This window comes from Amia ocellicauda, chromosome 16 (genome assembly GCF_036373705.1).
Source record: "Amia ocellicauda isolate fAmiCal2 chromosome 16, fAmiCal2.hap1, whole genome shotgun sequence".
In the NCBI taxonomy this organism is placed as follows: domain Eukaryota; kingdom Metazoa; phylum Chordata; class Actinopteri; order Amiiformes; family Amiidae; genus Amia; species Amia ocellicauda.
Window position 1 is genome coordinate 26,949,005 of NC_089865.1, and position 21,435 is coordinate 26,970,439.

The following is a 21,435-nucleotide window of genomic DNA, read 5'->3' on the forward strand; positions in this document are numbered from 1 at the left end:
AAATAATCTGAAGGACAATAATCGGAGGGATAGCAGCCGATTTTATGAATATTTTATGAACAACTGGACGGTGTTTCTGTCTGTCGTTTTGTGAATGGTGTGCAGGTCTGTTGTATAACAGCCCCGCAGAGACAATCAGTATGAAGGCAAACATGATTTACTTAATGTGTGCCCATTTACAAGTTAAATGAATGAATACATAAATACAGCAGATCTGGGTTTTGCTCTAAAACATTAAGGACTGGTTTAATAAATGCGTTAGTTTGTCCATAAACGCCACGACTGAAATGTGCACACTTTAGTAAATTAGCCTGCTATATTGTAGCTGCTGTTACTGTATGATTAATCATGAAATGTGTGTATTTTGTTTCAACTGTAACTTGGTTAAACACGTCTGCTAAGTTAATTACAAATAATACGGCCAAAAGTGTTGTTTGCAGTTACAAAGAGTAACAAGTTAAGGGAGTCACGTACTATTTAAGAGACATACATACCAGCACACGATAATTATAATACTAATAATAATACTAAATAGCAAATATGTATTGTTATTGTTGCACATGGAAACGTTCTTACAGTAACGAAATGCTTATCTGAATATAATGTCTATACATGTTTAGCTCTTCCTAATATCTCTTAACAGAAACGTTTATTTATTACACTGTTTATAATCATGTAAAGCAGAAAGAATAATATTAGCCACAAAAGTCCTTCCCACATCAGGCTCTATCGCTCGTAGTGTTGTTCATTGTCTTTGTTTTTAAAACGAAACACAAACCAAACCCACAATCACTCTGACTTCACAATGGCCTGGTTTTACAAAAAGCTCTGGGATGCGATACGGACGCATCCGGCATGGCACAGCACCGACACTTAAGCCAGTGGAACCGAGGCATATGTAATTTTGCTGTTTACATTCCTCCAGCAGTCATAGAGGTTATAGAGGCAGACCAATGTTTGGTAATAGACCAACTAGGAGAAAATTGTATACAATTATTGGCAATTTCAAATAATAAAAATACCAATATGAAAGAATAAAAACAAAGCACACAATTGCAAAAATAAAGATTGGAATGATGCGGTCAATAGAAAATGTTCAATCCTCCGCACTCACCTGTCTCTCTGACCCTCAGCGCTCCCTGCAGGTCACGGCGGTCCGAGTCCTTTCCAGTTCTCCCCTCATCAGTAAGAAGTGCTTCTGGCCTGAGCTCTTCCATGGCTGCAGACTGGAATAGAGGAGTGTGAGAACTGGCAGCATCAGAGGCACATTGCTGTCCATTATTTTCCTACAGATACAGCTCAAAGACGTCATCTTGACACAAGTGGGGAATGTCTATTATTACATCCAAATACATATTTACATATGTCGCATTTTGAATGGGAGCTACTATTGGAATAGTCATGGATAACAGCTGTGGAATTACCAATTCAAAATATTTACCATGTACATCCCTATTTAAAACCATGGTAACCACATTCACTTGGAGGTAGCTGTGAGTGAGAGGTGCTTTGCTGAAGCGAAGATGCAAAACACAGCGATCTTTTATGTTTATTATGAGTAAAAAAATATTTTGGGCTCAAGCTCAAACTGTGACGGGATTTGCATTTCCTGACTAGGACTGAGGGCAGAATCTGTGTAGGTAAAGTTTTGGTTTCAAGTTAAAAAGATAATGAATCGGAAACAAAATGTTACCAAATTAAACTCACCTGGAACAGAGCATCTGCCAGAAAGAAGATGAGAGCATTTCAAAAGGGTGATAGGATGACAACAGAACATTTGTTATCAAATAACAAAATAGAATACTGTTTGGGAAAATCAAAATCATATGTTTTTTCAATGTTGTCACTCTCACTATAACAGATGTTCTTAACCTGGGGGTCACGACCCCCCTGGGGCTCACAACCAGGGTTCTAAGTTAACACCAAATGCGAGTTAAAATTCATTTTGGCGGGTGTTAATAAAAACTTACTAGCCAGTTTGGCCGGTGATGCATGAGGCATTACATGCATGATACAAAAGTCTCTGTTATCGGTCATTTATCCTCCTGGCAGTACTTCCTACATTTCCCATGAACACTGTGCCGTAATGCTACGTGATGACGTTTCATACGCCCCTTGGCTGCGCGCAGTTTGCAGTGAAACCAGCACGAGAAACCATGGAAACGAACGGAGCGTCCACCAGAAAACACAAGGAAGAATAAGAGCGAACGGAGCCAGAGCAGGAGCATAGATTGAAAGAGGAGGGAGTTAGCTAGTAAAGTAAAGTAAAAAGTTAAGATTAAACTAAATGCGGCGGTGGTTGGGACAGACTTCTGGGGGCGAGAAGAGGAACGAGCCAGGGGATGAAGACAGAGAAATGAAGAAAAGAAAATGTAATGCCAAATGGCTGACGGGTCGTGAATGGCTTGTGTTTGATCATGAGTAAGTGAATTAACGTTACTATTTACATGTTTTAGAAACAGTGCATTTAATACGATTCAGGGTGCTTCCATAGAAACAGATGAAACTTTACGTTTGGGGGTTTCAAAAAAAAAATCTCACTGAAATGTACTGTGTTGTAGCCGCTAACAGTGGCTTCATTTACACAAAAATTAATTTCAGGGTGGACAGGAAGAAAGGCTTGAAGATAGGAGAGACATACACAAATGACTACCAGGCAAAAGAGTTCATACACTACATAGCAGAGGATGAGAGAAGAAAAGATGAGGGCAAGATTATCAGATGGCAAGTTCATCTCAGTCATGTCAGATGGATCCCTTGACAGTGCAGTGATGGAAGAAGAAATGGTCTACGTCAGCAGTGCCAGTGAGGGGAAGGTCAAAGTTGATTTTGTTGGGGTAAAAGCTGTCTCAAAGCCTGATGCTACAAATATAGCTGAAACAGTGTGCAGTATAATGGAAAGTGGTGTCAGCACTGATTGGAAGAACAAGCTAGTGGCAATCACCACAGATGGAGCATCTGTAATGACAGGAGTAAACAATGGTGTAGTTACTGACATCAAAAACTTTGATCCAACCAAAGCCATTGACATCTGGCATGCTGACAGTTTGCGCACACACAGGCCTGACTTTGTGCGCAAACATGGAACAAAAGGAACAGAGGGCGGCTCAGATTCTGATGGCACCTCTGAAGAAGAAGAGCTCTGAAGACGTGATTTAAATGATAGATATATCCCAAACTTGAAATGAAATGTTTGCACTTTCTGTGTATATTTTGTTGTGTTTTTCATGCCAACAATGTTAATAAAATGATCAAATGCATTCAGTGGCACTCATAATTTCTCTTTATTTTCACCGGGATAAAATGTGGCTAGTGGAAATTCTGATTGGCTGGTAACTTAAAAAAGTTACCAGCCACATTGGCTGGTGATCAAAAAAGTTAATTTAGAACCCTGCTCACAACCCCCCTGGGGCTCACAACATGGTCCCAAGGGGGTCAGGAGAATGGTGCTATAAAGACATGAAAATACATTTTTATTGGGCAGGCCAAGATTAATTGTTACTTAAACTTGTACCACTTTCCTAGGCTAGGTAGGCTAGTTGTGATTGTGATTAGCCTAGCAATGGAGTGTTTTTAATAGGTGGCATTGGAAGTGTGAGAGCTAAAGATAATGTGGAGAAACGCACAGCAAAAAACTCTGAACAGAAAAAAAAAAAAAAAAACTGCTAGGCCTCGTGTAGACCAGATACTCGATTTTGCAGTCTAAACCGGTTTAGTTTTTTCAGCGAAAGCTACAGGAGCGAAGACCCCGTTCACATTTGAGATTTAGGCCGGCCCAGGGCCGCCTAATTCAAATGAGAACGGGGTCATAGATTTAAGGTGGCCCTGGGCCAGGTGAAAACTAGACCCACTTTTTGACCCGGTCTAATACCCCGTTTCCACTAGCCACATTCAGGTACACCTCACCGCGGCCGTGCTGTAACTGTGCACCTATGCTTTGACCGCAACGTTTCCACTTTCCAGGTCCAGCTGCCCTAGGAAGTGACTGTGAGACATGAAAGATCAAAACGCAGTCTGGGACACTCGGCACTGTGGAATTTAATGTTTTAAACTGGAGGCTGAAATACCTCTAACATGAAAGCACAACAAACTTTGAGCAATATCTAACACAGTCTTATAGTATAAGTTATACCAATTAATCCTGTGTGGCACTTTTCCACCGTACATTAATAACTGCTCCAGATTAATCATTTTCCCAAGGTAAACACACATTCCATTGAGAGCAGCCGCCATTACTGTAGTATTACTGTAGTATTTCAGAATGCAGACGCATTACGTCAGGCTGCATCAAGGACGTCACAGTACGTGCCCCGGACCAGTTTGGGACTCAGCCAATACGATATACGAAACTGTGCCTCGTGAAACTAGTTCGGGCACAGGCAGAGGTGCAGCTGAGCCCTAGTAGAAACACCCTGGCACGGCATGGCCACGCTGAGGTGCAGCTAAATGTGGCTAGTGGAAACGGGGATATTAATCTTTTGAGGTACCGAAAGGCGGCCTAAAGGTTGGTTTATACTTCTGCGTCTGCGTCTCTGCGTACGTGCACGGGAGTCGTACACAGACGGTCGCACAGCTGTCTGAATTCTATGGTGGACCTACGATTGTATGGATGTAAATTAACACATACCGTTAATGGCATGTTACAGCAACTACACGCATACACACACACAAATACAAATAGCATCGTGTATGTGCAGATCTGTTGTCTTTCTATGGTTGGCTAGAGACTTAACACTAGAACATACATACACACATCTCTAAGTATGTGAATTTCTCCTGCATAGCTGTTGTTATATGTTACAAAATATTTGAATTAAATACATATATGGCGTTTCAGCTGTCAAAATTAATGAGCTATAAATACGTTCTTCAGTTGATATGCAATAAGCCCACTGAATAATATAATAAATATAGCCGACAATATGGGCTTTGTAATCAAATTAGTAATTGTTAAAGATTTATAATCATGTTGATTGTTGAAACACGCTATTTGCTACATCATATATTAATTATTATCATTATTTATTGTATTAGATTTGCACTTGATATAGCACTCGTCTGATCAGCTCAGCAAGTTTCTAACTTTCCTTGGAATTCAATCTTGATCTCATTGCAAACCCAGGTCTCTGGAACAATGCCTTGATCAGTCACTGTTTGATCATAATGCTAATTGTTCATTCCGTCCACAGAATGCAAAGTTCATTTTACCTTACGTCCAAAATTGCCAAGCACGAAATACGTGTTCATTTCGTGGGATAAAATGTGAATTATGTTCACGAATTGTGCAGTTCGAGGGACAAAATATTGATTATGTGAACGCATTTTAAATGCTTTCGTATGTGACCACATTTTCTCTGTGGCGGCGCTACTCAGACACACATCGCACACCGGTCCCCAGCACTGCGCGCTTGGCCGCGACTCTCAGAATCTCGCAGCTCAGCCAATCAGCGCTGCCTGAAGGCTGATTTATACTTCTGCGTCAGTCCGCGCATGCGTCCCTGCGTAGCGACGCAGAGCAGGGGTTTGTGGGTAATCGTAGCCCGCAGAGGCCAGCAGACACGCCGACGCGCACTCCTCCAAAATCTCAACAACGCGTCTCTGCGGCTCTGTGTCCTGCGCGTCAAGCCAGCGTTGATTGGTTGGGCAGGGAAGTACACTCACCTAAAGGATTATTAGGAACACCTGTTCAATTTCTCATTAATGCAATTATCTAACCAACCAATCACATGGCAGTTGCTTCAATGCATTTAGGGTTGTGGTCCTGGTCAAGACAATCTCCTGAACTCCAAACTGAATGTCTGAATGGGAAAGAAAGGTAATTTAAGCAATTTTGAGCGTGGCATGGTTGTTGGTGCCAGACGGGCCGGTCTGAGTATTTCACAATCTGCTCAGTTACTGGGATTTTCACGCACAACCATTTCTAGGGTTTACAAAGAATGGTGTGAAAAGGGAAAAACATCCAGTATGCGGCAGTCCTGTGGGCGAAAATGCCTTGTTGATGCTAGAGGTCAGAGGAGAATGGGCCGACTGATTCAAGCTGATAGAAGAGCAACTTTGACTGAAATAACCACTCGTTACAACCGAGGTATGCAGCAAAGCATTTGTGAAGCCACAACACGTACAACCTTGAGGCGGATGGGCTACAACAGCAGAAGACCCCACTGGGTACCACTCATCTCCACTACAAATAGGAAAAAGAGGCTACAATTTGCACAAGCTCACCAAAATTGGACAGTTGAATACTGGAAAAATGTTGCCTGGTCTGATGAGTCTCGATTTCTGTTGAGACATTCAGATGGTAGAGTCAGAATTTGGCGTAAACAGAATGAGAACATGGATCCATCATGCCTTGTTACCACTGTGCAGGCTGGTGGTGGTGGATTAATGGTGTGGGGGATGTTTTCTTGGCACACTTTAGGCCCCTTAGTGCCAATTGGGCATCGTTTAAATGCCACGGCCTACCTGAGCATTGTTTCTGACCATGTCCATCCCTTTATGACCACCATGTACCCATCCTCTGATGGCTACTTCCAGCAGGATAATGCACCATGTCACAAATGGTCGAATCATTTCAAATTGGTTTCTTGAACATGACAATGAGTTCACTGTACTAAACTGGCCCCCACAGTCACCAGATCTCAACCCAATAGAGCATCTTTGGGATGTGGTGGAACGGGAGCTTCGTGCCCTGGATGTGCATCCCACAAATCTCCATCAACTGCAAGATGCTATCCTATCAATATGGGCCAACATTTCTAAAGAATGCTTTCAGCACCTTGTTGAATCAATGCCACGTAGAATTAAGGCAGTTCTGAAGGCGAAAGGGAGTCAAACACAGTATTACTATGGTGTTCCTAATAATCCTTTAGGTGAGTGTATATCCGGTATTATATCCGAAACACACCGGCATTATGCAAAGGAGATAAAATGAGCAGTTTGAGGAGCGTTTTGCTGAAGAGGTTCGGGGGTACAAACATTTGTACCACTCATCCTCTTAAATTTATAAAAACACTGAGGTTGTGATGACTTCTTAGAGGGAAATTGGAAAACTGTGGGTGAGGACCCAGGAGTCTGCATAAAAAAAATTGAAGGCAATGAGAGGAGTTTGTGCAGCTCAAGAAAAAAATGAAGGTGGACCGAAAGTACCAGCATATTTTTTATGGTGTCTTGGCTCCATCGATTCGTAAAGCGTCGAGAGACGGAGACCAATTTCACCTTGAAAAATGATTTTTAGGTAAGACAATGGAAGTATGCTTTCAATGGTGCATGTAAAGGTAATGTGCCGTACACCATGTAAATATTTGTGATGGGTGGTCATTCTATGTAATGTTTTACTGTATATGTTTCATTTATTTTAACTAGTTGCCCGCTGGTGTATAGGGCTGAAACGATTAGTTTGTCGACAAATATTTTTGTTGTCGACAAGTCGTTTGATCTCATAGGACCTATTTTAAGTGCCTGCAATAATATGATTTGACCAGTGCGGCACTGTAGCACTAGACTGTAATGCAGCCCTGCCGTATGCAATCCAATAGAAGAAAACAGCGCTAAAATGTCAACGTGCAAACGGAACAGAACAAGTCGCGTGTGGGAAAGTTGCACTGAAGTTCAAACTAAAAATGCTGTCATCTGTAACGCGTGCAGGGCGGAACATGATTTCCATGGGAGCACAACGCGCATGCAGGGACATCCCGGCACCACAGGAGATGGAAACGGTGACAGGGGAGTGTGCTCCAGCTGGAACTAAGCAAGATGGCCAGTTAGCGACACCAGTTGATAAAAACACATTACGTGGTATTTAGGGCTGTGCGATATGACGATAGAAAAACGTCTATCATTTCATATTATGCTCTATCGTTTATATCGTTTTGTTGCAAATCCCATTCTTTACGGCAGTATTTTTCATCATTTGGACGACGCTTTCCGTTCTCCCCGGTTCTTCCACCCGTGTCGGATGCAGGTGAGAAATGTGCATCAGAAACACAGACAGACATGGAGGAGAGTGAACTGACACAGAATAACCAACATAATGCGCAAGCGCACATGTTGCACCCCGCTCTTGTCGCCGGGCTGAACTCGATCTGCCAGTCAATGTTAGAAAACCTCCTCCAGTCTGACACAGACGGCCTTAGTGAAGAGAACTCCCACCATGACGAAAAGATTCAGGTGGTGAGAAAAGAAGTACAGATGTACTTCTCAGAATCACAAATACCCAAAAAGAAGATCCCCTAGGTTGGTGCAAGGAAAATGGGGGGTGTTTCCCTAACCTGTCAAAGTTTGCAGGATCTTTTCTTTGCATTCCCGCCACATCCACTCCAGCAGAACAGATCTTCTCTGCTGCAGGAAACATTTACTCACAAAAAAGAGCAAGCCTGTCATGTGAGCATGTTGATATGCCGACCTTTCTTCAATTTAATTTGCTTATTTGAACAAAATACTGTTTTTCATTGAACAGAACCCTGTAGTCTTACAAATGAAGCTCTTAATGCTGCTGCCTAATTTAATAGAGATTTGTTTACTTATTTTTGTTTATTTGTATTTTTTTATTTAGATTTAAAGCAACAAAGCATTTCGTGATTTGAGTTGGACAAAATTGGACAAAAAGAGATTGGCCGGTTCAGTTGGCTCAAAGTGCAATACAAAGATTCTTTTCAAAAGCTGAAGTGATTTCCTTGTTTTATTTATTAGTTAGAATAAGTATAACTCAATGTTTTAACGAATTGCAAAAGCTGAATAATCGCTCAAATCCTACTGATTAATCAGTGAAAAGTCGATAGTTAGTCGATTATCAAAATAATCGTTTGTTGCAGCCCTACTGGTATATTAACGTTTTACAAAGGAATGAAATATCGCACAATTAGACTTTGGGTATTGCTTGATGACCTTTAAAATAAAAAGATGCAGGTAGGGAACACATGGGTAGACTTATTTTTTTCTCCCCCCGAACATATATGCCATGTTCAATTAATTTGGCAACACTAATTTGTTTGTCATTCCAATAAAGCTCCTTAAATTGAAATTAAATTAAGAGGCGGGGGGAGGGTGTGTGTTTAAAATAGGGCTCTTGTACAATTATAGACAACGTTATGTTTTTATTAAACTTGAAATTGGAAATGCATCTTTTAGTTTGTAAAGAACACAAGTGCTGGTATTAAAATGAGGTCTTGAGAAAAAAAAATAGAAACACGAGGTTAATAAAACAATATAAGAACTATTTAATAACCACAGGCACTGACTGATATAAAACTAAAATACATAACCTATTTCCATTATTGGGTTTTCATGCGTTTTCTTTTGTATTGTGATTCCAGCACACCAACACCCAGTCCTGAAGAAGGGCAAAGTCTGGACACCCCATCGGCTACACTACCAATTGAGGAGCTGAATGACATAAGGTCCACCACCCCTACACACCAGTTTAGATCCTCAACCCCTGTCCAACATCTGACCTCCCAGCATCCACAGCGAGTGCCTCTTCTAGCCAGCAGCCAAAGAGGAAGAGACTGTCCATAGGGGAGGACATCCTTGAGACCATTGCCACTTTACACCGGGAGCAGATGGCAAGCAGTACTGCACAGGTGTCACAGCTGAGTGCAAACCCTGGGTTTTTCACATTTGCCCTCGCTTTTGCATACTCGCTGCACAAAATGCCAGCCAGGCGGGTGAAGGCAACAAAAGTGAAACTTTGCTGTGCTAGGAGAAGCACATGCTGTAGCATATTGGGACATTGGCTATTTTCTGCTGGTTTATAGTTTACTTTTTACTAATTTTACGGTTTTTACCGTTTATAAACCGGTTGGGTTTGACTGATTTGATTCTTGCACCTTGTTTATGTTAACCATTCTTATTTGATTCTGCACTTTTGTAATAAAACCTTGTTTATGTTAAACACATACTTCAGTTACTGTCTTCATTCCAAAGTTCCAAAAAGTTGTACTGCTATAATACTGTCATGGTTCCCAAGCACTCACCCTCTATCCCTGCTAGAGGCCGCCATTTCCCTGCCTTTCCTAGCACTCTCCCAGCAATCATCCTATTAACATTCCTCAACACCCTTGTGCACTCTTGCTTCCACCCTCTGTTCCCATTCGCCCTGCACCTCCCTACCTAGTTTCCTGTTCCCTTTTTAATCCCCTCACTTCCCTCAGTCGTAGCGAAGTTTAGTCAGTTCACCCTGCAATCCTGAGCATTCTCGCCCATTCCGCGTAGCCTTATTTCCTCGTGCCCTGGATTTCCTTCTTTCCTTGAACCCTTGCCTGTCTTCTCGACCACGACTCTGTCTCTCCCTTGTTTACTGTTTGTGCACATAATGAGTATTTTATCCCTCGAATTGCACATTTCGTTAATTCACATTTTATCCCACGAAATGCCCACGTATTTCGTGCTTGGCAATTTTGGACGAAAGATAAAATGTACTTTGCTTTCCGTGGACGGAATGAACAATTAGCATTCATGATCAAACAGGTGACTGATCAAGGCATTGATTCAGAGACCCGGGTTTGCAACGTGATCAGGATTGAATTCCAAAGGAAAGTTAGAAACTTGAGCAGAACAGATCAGCGCTATATCAAGTGCAAATCTAATACAATAAATAATTATAATAGTTTTAAGTCTCTAACCAGCTATAGCAAGACAATATAGATCTGCACACACAGGATGCAATTTCTATTTGTGTGTGTTCATGTAGTATTATGTCATTAACAGTATGTATTAATTTACATCCATACAATCGTAGGTGCACCACAGAAATCGGGTTTCGTGTTGTTTAGATTGCGGTGTGTTAATGCGGCACTGCCCCCTATGGATGCGTCACTCTTACATGCGAGTATGTTGGCAAACGCCTATGGAACCGTCTGCGTACGACGCCCGTGCATGTACACAGAGACGCAGAAGTATAAACCAGCCTTGACGCGCAAGACACAGAGACGTGCTGTTGAGATTGTGGAGGAGTGACGTCGGCGCGTCTGAGGAAACTCCGCGAGCTACGCTTACCCACAAACCCCTGCTCTGCGTCGCTATGCATACGCAGACCTAAGCAGAAGTATACACTCACCTAAAGGATTATTAGGAACACCATACTAATACTGTGTTTGACCCCCTTTCGCCTTCAGAACTGCCTTAATTCTACGTGGCATTGATTCAACAAGGTGCTGAAAGCATTCTTTAGAAATGTTGGCCCATATTGATAGGATAGCATCTTGCAGTTGATGGAGATTTGTGGGATGCACATCCAGGGCACGAAGCTCCCGTTCCACCACATCCCAAAGATGCTCTATTGGGTTGAGATCTGGTGACTGTGGGGGCCAGTTTAGTACAGTGAACTCATTGTCATGTTCAAGAAACCAATTTTAAATGATTCGACCATTTGTGACATGGTGCATTATCCTGCTGGAAGTAGCCATCAGAGGATGGGTACATGGTGGTCATAAAGGGATGGACATGGTCAGAAACAATGCTCAGGTAGGCCGTGGCATTTAAACGATGCCCAATTGGCACTAAGGGGCCTAAAGTGTGCCAAGAAAACATCCCCCACACCATTAATCCACCACCACCAGCCTGCACAGTGGTAACAAGGCATGATGGATCCATGTTCTCATTCTGTTTACGCCAAATTCTGACTCTACCATCTGAATGTCTCAACAGAAATCGAGACTCATCAGACCAGGCAACATTTTTCCAGTATTCAACTGTCCAATTTTGGTGAGCTTGTGCAAATTGTAGCCTCTTTTTCCTATTTGTAGTGGAGATGAGTGGTACCCGGTGGGGTCTTCTGCTGTTGTAGCCCATCCGCCTCAAGGTTGTACGTGTTGTGGCTTCACAAATGCTTTGCTGCATACCTCGGTTGTAACGAGTGGTTATTTCAGTCAAAGTTGCTCTTCTATCAGCTTGAATCAGTCGGCCCATTCTCCTCTGACCTCTAGCATCAACAAGGCATTTTCGCCCACAGGACTGCCGCATACTGGATGTTTTTCCCTTTTCACAACATTCTTTGTAAACCCTAGAAATGGTTGTGCGTGAAAATCCCAGTAACTGAACAGATTGTGAAATACTCAGACCGGCCCGTCTGGCACCAACAACCATGCCACACTCAAAATTGCTTAAATCACCTTTCTTTTCCATTCAGACATTCAGTTTGGAGTTCAGGAGATTGTCTTGACCAGGACCACACCCCTAAATGCATTGAAGCAACTGCCATGTGATTGGTTGGTTAGATAATTGCATTAATGAGAAATTGAACAGGTGTTCCTAATAATCCTTTAGGCGAGTGTAAATCGGCTTTAACTGTGAATATGAACGCGCCGGGCCCTGGGCCGTTGGAAAGCGTCAGTGTGTGACTCAGCTCAAGCCACGCCCCCAGAGACTGCGTGTCTGATTCAAAGAGACGCCGCTTCTCGCCACCGCAGAATAAACACAGGCAGCAATACAGCTTACACCACTGCACAAGACAAACAGTATTGTCTCTATATTGTTAGAATGTCATATCGATTTATAGCCTTACATGTACAGATACATTTCGCTAGCTCACATCTTTATATACATTAAAAAGTATAGGCTAAGTAATGAGTTATAATGATGTAAACAGTTCAAACCTCTCGATCAATGAAAATAAAAGTGTGTGTAGCTGGTAAACTTTGTTTTTTCTTGTACTAAGTATGACTGAAGTCTGAAATTTAACAGTATGTGAACAGGACCAGGTATTCACTTTTGCATTAAAACGATATACATTTAACCAAAGCAGATTTCCATTCAAATCAGTGCATTTTAAAATGAGACCAGCTGTTTAACTATCCAATCCGAAATGCAATTATATTGAGCTGAGCAGTACAATCACAAATGCCGTTGGAGGTAACAACTGGGACGATGCAGAAATTAAAGCACTGTTTATGTGGATGGATGATAAACCGAAGGAAGTGTATGAACGCTGCTGTCTATGAGGATACAACTATAGAAGCGATCAATGGCTATCAATCACTCCCCGACCAAGTTAAAAGGAAAATAAAAATGCAAAGATCAGACAACAAACGCAGTGGAGTCCAGAGAAAACTGAGCAGCAGCTTAGACTGCATGGGACAAATCAACCTGCAGCAAACAGCACCGAAGAGACGTACACTTCTGAAGTGCTGCTACTGTAATATATTATATGTACTGTATGTGTGTGTATGTAATAGACATTTTCAGATTATGAATCTCAATAGGCTATTGATAACTAATGCTTACGATTTATTGTGATTTAATGTAGATGTCCTACTAAATGTGCTTCGCTTTCGGGTAAATTGTATAACAGCACTTTTAGACTTGCAGAACCAAAGACAGACATTGGAAAAGGGAAATATATTAATTCAATTCCCCATCGAACCAGCACATTTTTTAATTATATTAGAAAGCTTCGGCTGCAAAGGGTTAAGATTACTTTCAATGAAAATATACAAACGATCAATAGCCTATATATATATCAATAAGTTGTGATTATAAATACATCGCATATGACTGTAAGCTGACCTAATGTCATGCATAACTGGTTTGTTTGAGCAGATGTGTTTAATTCCCGGCATACATTTAATTTAGGCCTCTTTTTCGCCCGCGTGAACGCACTTAGGTCTCCTCAAACCGCAAATGTGAACGTGGTCTCTAAAAAAAGTAGGACTAAATTTGAGGCGGCCCAGGGCCGACCTAATAAGTGTGAACGGGGTCTAAGAGGTCATCAACCTACCCTCCAAAAAGCCACCACTGTGAGCCAGGAGGCTCATCCAGTTAGCTACAACAAAATAAGACAGATTGCCAAAACTAGGAAGTCACACAAATTAGGCAAGACATTTTTCTTACCGTGCGCTAAGGAAATGATTTAAATGATGTGTGTGAAAAGTGCTGCCGAGCAGCTAGCATTGATACCAGTGTCACATGATCCTGTGTCTAACTGCATTGGGCACATGGCAAGAGACGTGGAAAAGCAGTTGATCGCTTAAGCTAAAAATACACACTACATTTTCTTTACAACTTGACGAGACCACTGATGTCTCCAGAGATGCACAAATGTTTAAGGCATAAATGCTTCATAAAACAACTTTGAAACTAAAATTAAAAGCAGTTGGATAAAAATAATGTAACACTTTCGAGTTTTCGATACTATACTATACAGATGTATCCAGATTTGTTGAAGAGGGAGAAATTAACAAGGATTTTCGTTCTGTCAGCCTATTCCCAAGGGCGCCACCAGCGATCAGCTCTTTGTATTGCTGGACACATATGTATGTGAGCTTGAAACTGACTGAAACAAGCGTATAGAAATCTGGTCAGATGGCGCACGAGCTATGACTGGAAAACACAGTGGGGTAGTCACGAAAGTAGAAGCCATTGCCCCTGTCGCATTGTGGATACATTGTATGATTCGCAGCTAAGAAAATGCCACCCCTGCTCAAACAAGTAATAGATGAAGCTGTTCATACAGTCAATCCATCAAGACCAGCACACAAATTTTCAAGATTCTCTGTCAAGAGATATAAGAGAACATAAGAACTTAAGAAAGTTTACAAACGAGAGGAGGTCATTCGACCCATCGTGCTCATTTGGTGTCCATTAATAACTGAGTGATCCAAGGATCCTATCCAGCCTATTTTTAAATATTCCCAAATTTTCAGCATCTACCACATTGTTGGGGAGTTTGTTCCAGATTGTGATTACTCTCTGTGTGAAGAAGTGTCTCCTGTTTTCCGTTTTGAATGCCTTGTAGCCCAATTTAATCCATCTACTTACATTACCCTGAATGCCTACAGCTTCCAATTTGAGGATCAGTCTTTGGTGTGGAACCTTATCAAAAGCTTTCTGAAAATTTAAGTATATCATATCATATGCTTTCACGTGATCTACAGATGCAGTTGTATGTTCAATAAATGCTAATAAATTAGTAAGACACGATCTGCCTCGTCTAAACCCATGTTGACTATCTCCAAGAATATGGTTTTCATTAAGATGCTCTTCTATTTTACGTCTAATCATTTTTTCCAACATTTTACAGGTGATGCAGGTGAGACTGATTGGTCTGTAATTTCCTGGCTCAGTTTTGTCCCCTTTCTTGTGGATTGGAATGACATTTGCTGTCTTCCAGTCAGTTGACACTTAGAACAAGGGATGTGCCATTTGGAATATTTGAGATAGAGGCCTATAAATCATTTCCCTAATTTCTTGTACTGTTGGAAATCCCAGGCCCAGGTGATTTGGTTGTTTTTAATTCTGCTTGTCCCTTTAGTACCTCCTCCTCATTTATCCTGATCTCTCTTAGGATTTGCCTGGACTGATTGTTAACCTGTAGCCTGTTATCTGTCTTTTCCTTTGTAAAAACCTCTGTGAAATACTCATTTAGAACATTTGCCACATCTTGTTCGTTTTCCAAGATACTTCCATTTTTGCCTTTTCACTTCCTCTTTTATTGTCCTCTTGCTGTTGTAGTATTGAAAAAAGCTCTTTGCATTAGTTTTAGCTCCAAATGCTATGTTTCTTTCCTGATCCTTAAGATCTCTTTGCAGCTCAACATATTCTATGTATTTTGTTTCATCTCCATCCCTTTTGTATGCGCTATACAACATTTTCTTCCTCTTCATATTTTTTTGCATACCTCTATTAAACCATTTTGGCCAGTGTTTTTTGGTCCTCAATTTGCTAAGTTGTGGTACAAATTGCTCCTGAGCCTCAATTAGTATATTCTTAAAACATAACCATTCATTTTCAACTGAATCTGTATCCAGTGTGCTCCAGTCTACCTCTTCTAAGTGCCACCTCATACCTTCAAGGTTTGCTTTTCTGAAATTGTAGACCTTGTTGGTTCCCTGACAAATTGAGTTAGAAAGCAGCCATTTACCATCTCAACCATTTCTATTTCTGCATCTGTAGTCCCAACCGGGCTTTCCCAGTCTATGTTTGGGAAACTGAAATCCCCTATTATAACAGTCACATCCTTGTTACATGCAGTCCTGATTACACTGTACAATGCAACATCTTGCTGAGTATCTGAGTTGGGTGGTCTGTAACACACTCCTACCACTAATCCTCCAGATCTCGTCTAAAAGTTTCACACACAAAGATTCTGTTCCATTACTGGGATATAATTTGAGTTCTTCTGCCTCAATGTAATTTTTCACATATAATGCTACCCCACCCCCTCTCTCCTAAACTGTGTGTATCCTTCCAACTTGTATTCATCCCCATCGTTTTCTGTAAGCCATGTTTCCGTCACTCCTACAACATCATAATCACATGCCAGCACTGTGGCTTCTAAGCCCAACATCTTGTTCCTTATACTCCTGGCATTGAGGTACAACCATTTCAGGACTTTCCTACTAGCAGGTTTCCTTTGTCTTCTTTACTTAGAGGAACATCTCCCATTGCCAGAGCTCCCTGCCCCCCTGGTCCCTATTTTAAATGATTCTCAATTGGTAGATGGGAGAAGAACACCATCAGATATTGTAGAAAGTATTTTCAACCTCAAAAGGGGTCACTGTTAGAAAAGTTAAGAACCCCTGCATTATAACATAACAGTTGTGAAATTTGTTATACATCATGCAAAGGTACACAAAACAAACAGAATCTGCTGCACAGTTGCTTTTCTGATAAGGGATTATCTGACTTCAAATCTCTACCTTGTAACACGTGTAACCTAAAGCCTTTGATAGCAGATCTAATATATTTTGAAGATCATGTAGTACTATGAACGTAAGTTTTTTGTTTTTTTTTTAATGTTAAGGGCATGATTCTGTATTATTGTTCAACAAGTTACTTGAAGTCCCCCCTACTAGGTTAAATCAGATCCCTCACCTCCTCTTCACTGAGGACAGATTCCAGTCCTGTTCCCTCCTGTTTGAAATGCACAGGATACAGCTCAGTCACTCCCTCTGCAGACTGGACACAGGACACCTCTTCATTCATTCAGAGCAGAGTTATAGAACAATTATAAACATACAAATTAATTCGAAAAAAACAACATTTAAAATGTGAAACTATTTTTTATTCAAAAATATGCAGCATTTAGCGGCATAGAGAATCAATAACAATAACAATAATAAAAAGTGATTCATCTCAATACCGTAACCTCCTCCCCTCTTGGAACAGTTTCCAATATGGTTTAAATATGCGCATCTCTCTGTACCATGCTCAATGGAAACCACTGTCAAATGCACTGCCTGGCCGCGGCTCGGCGGAAATGATGTCGCATCACGACTCCTCTCTTACCAGCTGTGTCTTCCGTCTCTCTCCGCCATTCCTGCTCTGCTGCCCGGACTTCAGCACCGCGACAGGCCACACACGGAGCCGCCTGTCCCGCACTCTTCAGTCCGTATTCTCCTGCTTTACTTTGGGCCATTTCGAGCTGGAAAGCAGTCAAACTGACCTCAAACAGCTTTGTAATTTCACATATCGCTGTTTTGACTGCATCCTCCAGGACAGAGGCGAGCTGGGAATTAAACTCAGTCAAATACTGATGCATTATTCCGTCTTGTGCAGCAGTTTTCAAAACAGCCGAACTATATTATTAATCTCGGACCTCTGAACTCCGAAAGACGGTGTAGCACACAATGCAGTCCACGTCCCATTTCCGGTTCCGTCTCTAAGAATTTTGTCATGCTGTGCTTACTTAAAATAAGATAAAAACAGGAAGCATACAGCACTGTCAATTCATGTTGTTTTCGTGACAGTATACCGCTGAAAAATATAGACCAAATGCTTTTAAATTTTATTTGAAAAAATGTATTCATTATATTAAGAAATCTGTTGTCATGAATACTGAGATAAATTTCATCCACATGCACGTAGAGTTAGGTCCATATATATTTGGACAGTGACAGAATTGTCATAATTTTGTCTCTGTACACCACCACAATGGATTTGAAAGGAAACAATCAAGCTTTAAGTGTAGACTTTCATCTTTAATTTGAGGGTACTTACAATCACATTGGGTGAACAGTGTAGGAATTACACCCATTTTTAGATGTGGACCCCCCAATTTTAGGGGCTCAAAAGTAATTAGACAAACTAACATAATCATTAATTAAATTGTGAGTTTCTATACTTGGTTGCAAATCCTTTGCAGTTAATGACTGCCTGAAGTCTGGAACTCATAGACATCACCTGATGCTGGGTTTCTTCTCTGGTGATGCTCTGCCAGGCCTGTACTGCAGCTGTCTTTAGTTCCTGCTTGTTCTTGGAGCGTTTTGCCTTCAGCAAGTGAAATGCATGCTGAATTGGATTCAGGTCAGGTGAATGACTTGGCCATTGCATAACATTCCACTTCTTCGTATTAAAGTCTTGAGTGGCTTTCACAGTATGCTTCGGGTCATTGTCCATCTTTACTGTGAAGGGCCGTCCAATGAGTTTTGAAGCATTTGGCTGAATCTGAGCAGATAATATAGCCCTAAACACTTCAGAATTTATCCTGCTGCTTTTGTCAGCAGTCACATCAATAAATACAAGGGAACCAGTTCCCTTGGCAGCCATACATGCCCATGCCATAACACGCTTCACAGATGAGGTGGTATGCTTTGGATCATAAGCAGTTCCTTCCCTTCTCCATACTCTTCTCTTCCAATCATTCTGGTACAAGTTGATCTTTGTCTCATCTGTCCATCGGATGTTGTTCCAGAACTGTACTGGGTTCTTTAGAGTTTGTCATCTAATTTGGTCTTCCTGTTTTTGGAGCTTACCAATGGTTTACATCTTGTGGTAAACCCTCTGTATTTCCACCGGTGAAGTCTTCTCTTGGTTGTTGACTTTGACACAGATACACCCATCTCCTGAAGGGTGTTCTTGATCTGGCCAACTGATGTGAAGGGGTTTTTCTTCATCAGGGAAATAATTATATTCTGTCATTTACCTTCATTTTCCGTGGTCTTCCGGGCCTTTTGGTGTTCCTGAGCTCACCAGTGCATTCTTTCTTTTTAAGAATGTACCAAATCGGTGATTTGGCCACACCTATTGTTTTTTCAATCTTTCTGATTGGTTTGTTTTGATTTCTCAGCCTAATGATGGCTTGCTTCACTCGCAGTGGCAGCTCTTTGGACTTCATATTGAGGGTTAACAGCAACAGATTCCAAATGCAAATGCCACACTTGAAATCAAATATAGACCTTTTTATCTGCTTACCTGTAATTGAACTAATGAGGGAATAACAGACACCTGGCCATAGAACAGCTGAGACAGCTGAGCAGCCAATTGTCCAATTTCTTTTGAGCCCCTCAAATTGGGGGACCATATATAAAAATGGGTGTAATGCCTACACCTTTCACCCAATTTGGATGTAACTACCCTAAAATTAAAGATGAAAGTCTACACTTAAATCACATATTTATTGTTTCCTTTTTTATCCATTGTGGTGGCATACAGAGCCAAAATGATGACAGTTGTGTCACTGTCCAAATATTTATGGACCTAACTGTATGTATTACTACGATGCTCAGATTAATGTTTTGGGGTTCATTGCCAATTATATCATTATTGATGCTTATTTCTTTCCTAATGATATAATCAGGGTGTCATTGTACAGGAAGCACTTGATCTGTGTGTTGTCCAGCATCAGTCCAGGGCCAGGACCTGCAGCTTTATGGCTAGTTGGTTGATGTATATGGTGGGGCTCAGGGTGCAGCCCTGCCTTACCCCTTTGCCGTGGGGAAGGCTTCAGTCTTCCTGGTGTCTATCTTCACGCTAATCTTGCTGCCTGTATACATGAATTTAATCACATCGTTCACCCTTTCCCCAATGTCGCTCTGCAGGAGCTTCAACTATAGACTGGAGTACCAGAATAAGCCAAATGCTTTTTTGAAGTTTACAGAGCTAGCAAATATTTTCCATTTCTGTGTGTGTTGGCTATGCTGGCTAATCATGGAGAGCAGGGTGTAGATGTGGTCGGCAGTGCAGTGGTTGGGTAAGAAGCCGATCTGGCTTCTGTTGAGCTCTTGTATGTTCCTATGTTCCTCCTAGGGCTGGGTGATTCAACTCAAATTTATCGTTACCGCAGTATTTAATAATCTACCTCTTTAATGTTCCATACCACGGTATGGGTGGTAACAAAACATCCTCACACAACACTGGTTCATTTTTTTGAGCTGGAACCAATCACATCTGACTTCGCTCTACTGTGCCGTTTTTTTTTTCATTGGCGCCTCATTTAAAAAAATAGAACACCAACCATAGCCTAACTCACGCTAAAAAAAACTAAATGGCAAAATGACAAAATGAGTTGGAAGGACCGACCCTCCTGTAGTAAGGAAATTATCGACTTAAAAGAAGATGACAATTTTGTAACAAAGAAGGGTTCTACATCTGTTGTGTGAGGTCACTTTGAAATTAAAAAAGTGACAAAGACCAGACTAGGGTATTCTGTAAACACTGTCTAAAACTAGTAGCTGGAATACAAAGGAATACGACCAATTTGTTTAGTCACCTGAAACATAATCACCTGAAAGAGTATAATGAATGTAAAGCTAGAAAAGAGATGGCTAGAAAAGAGACGGCTGTCAAGCGCCCCGATGGTTCTACTGATTCACTAAAGCAACAGACGATTGCAGAAGTATTCAGGAATTCAATCCCCTATGCCAAAGGATCCGGCCAGTGGAAAGAGATCACTGATTCAATTACCCACCACCTAGCCAAGGACATGGTCCCGATTTCAACAGTTGAGAAACGTGGGTTCAAAAATCTATTACGTAGCCTTGACAAAATTTACTGTGCCATCGCGAAAATATTTTTCTCAAACTTCATTGCCATCCGCCAAGACAAAGTCACTGCTGAATTAAAACAACTAGAATACATTTGGTCAAGCCGAACGATGGCACCTTACATGAGCCTTACAGTGCATTACATTGATGATGAGTGGAACTTACCAAGCACATGCCTAGAGACTGCTTACTTTCCAGAGGACCAAACGGGAGAGATGATAGCGCAGGGCATAAGAGACGCGCTTGCTGCCTGGGAACTGCCAGAGGAAAAGCTGGTATGCATCACTACTGACAATGGTGCCAACGTTATTAAAGCCACCAACCAACCAGCCTTTACAATAGTATGAAGGCAGGTTAGCCATACAGTGGGCCTAGTTATTTCAAGCTTCATTTGTGTTTCATTTATATATTATTTGTAGCTTTCAAATGTTTAATACAGTTGATTATGCATTGTGTACTTCTTAATGTTAATTACACTAATGTAGTTAGCAGAATGTCTTAACTGCATTGGAACATGGCAGCCTTTTTAAACACAAAGTTATTGCGATATTTATTATTATCGAGGTAATTGGGTCCACTTATCGCGATACTGATCTTTGTTGATATCACCCAGCCCTAGTTCCTCCACTTATTTATTCAGGTTTTTCCTTTACTTTGTCACCCATCTGTATGTATATATATATATATATATATATATATATAAATATCAGCAACAGTCATTTAGAAATAATAATAATAA

General features: G+C 41.2%; 1 protein-coding gene across 1 annotated transcript in view; it reads right to left on the reverse strand.

The window, feature by feature from the left end:
• Positions 1-17,576, reverse strand: part of LOC136711854 (uncharacterized) — a 28,375-nt gene extending 10,799 nt beyond the window's left edge. Inside the window, exons 1-3 of the mRNA XM_066688415.1 lie at positions 17,221-17,576; positions 16,807-16,907; positions 1,115-1,226 (exon numbers count right to left, since the gene is read on the reverse strand). Of these exons, the coding sequence (XP_066544512.1) occupies positions 1,115-1,226; positions 16,807-16,907; positions 17,221-17,473 (466 nt within the window). The 5' untranslated portion in view covers positions 17,474-17,576. The remainder of the gene's footprint in view (positions 1-1,114; positions 1,227-16,806; positions 16,908-17,220) is intronic.
• Between the last annotated feature and the right edge of the window lie 3,859 nt (positions 17,577-21,435).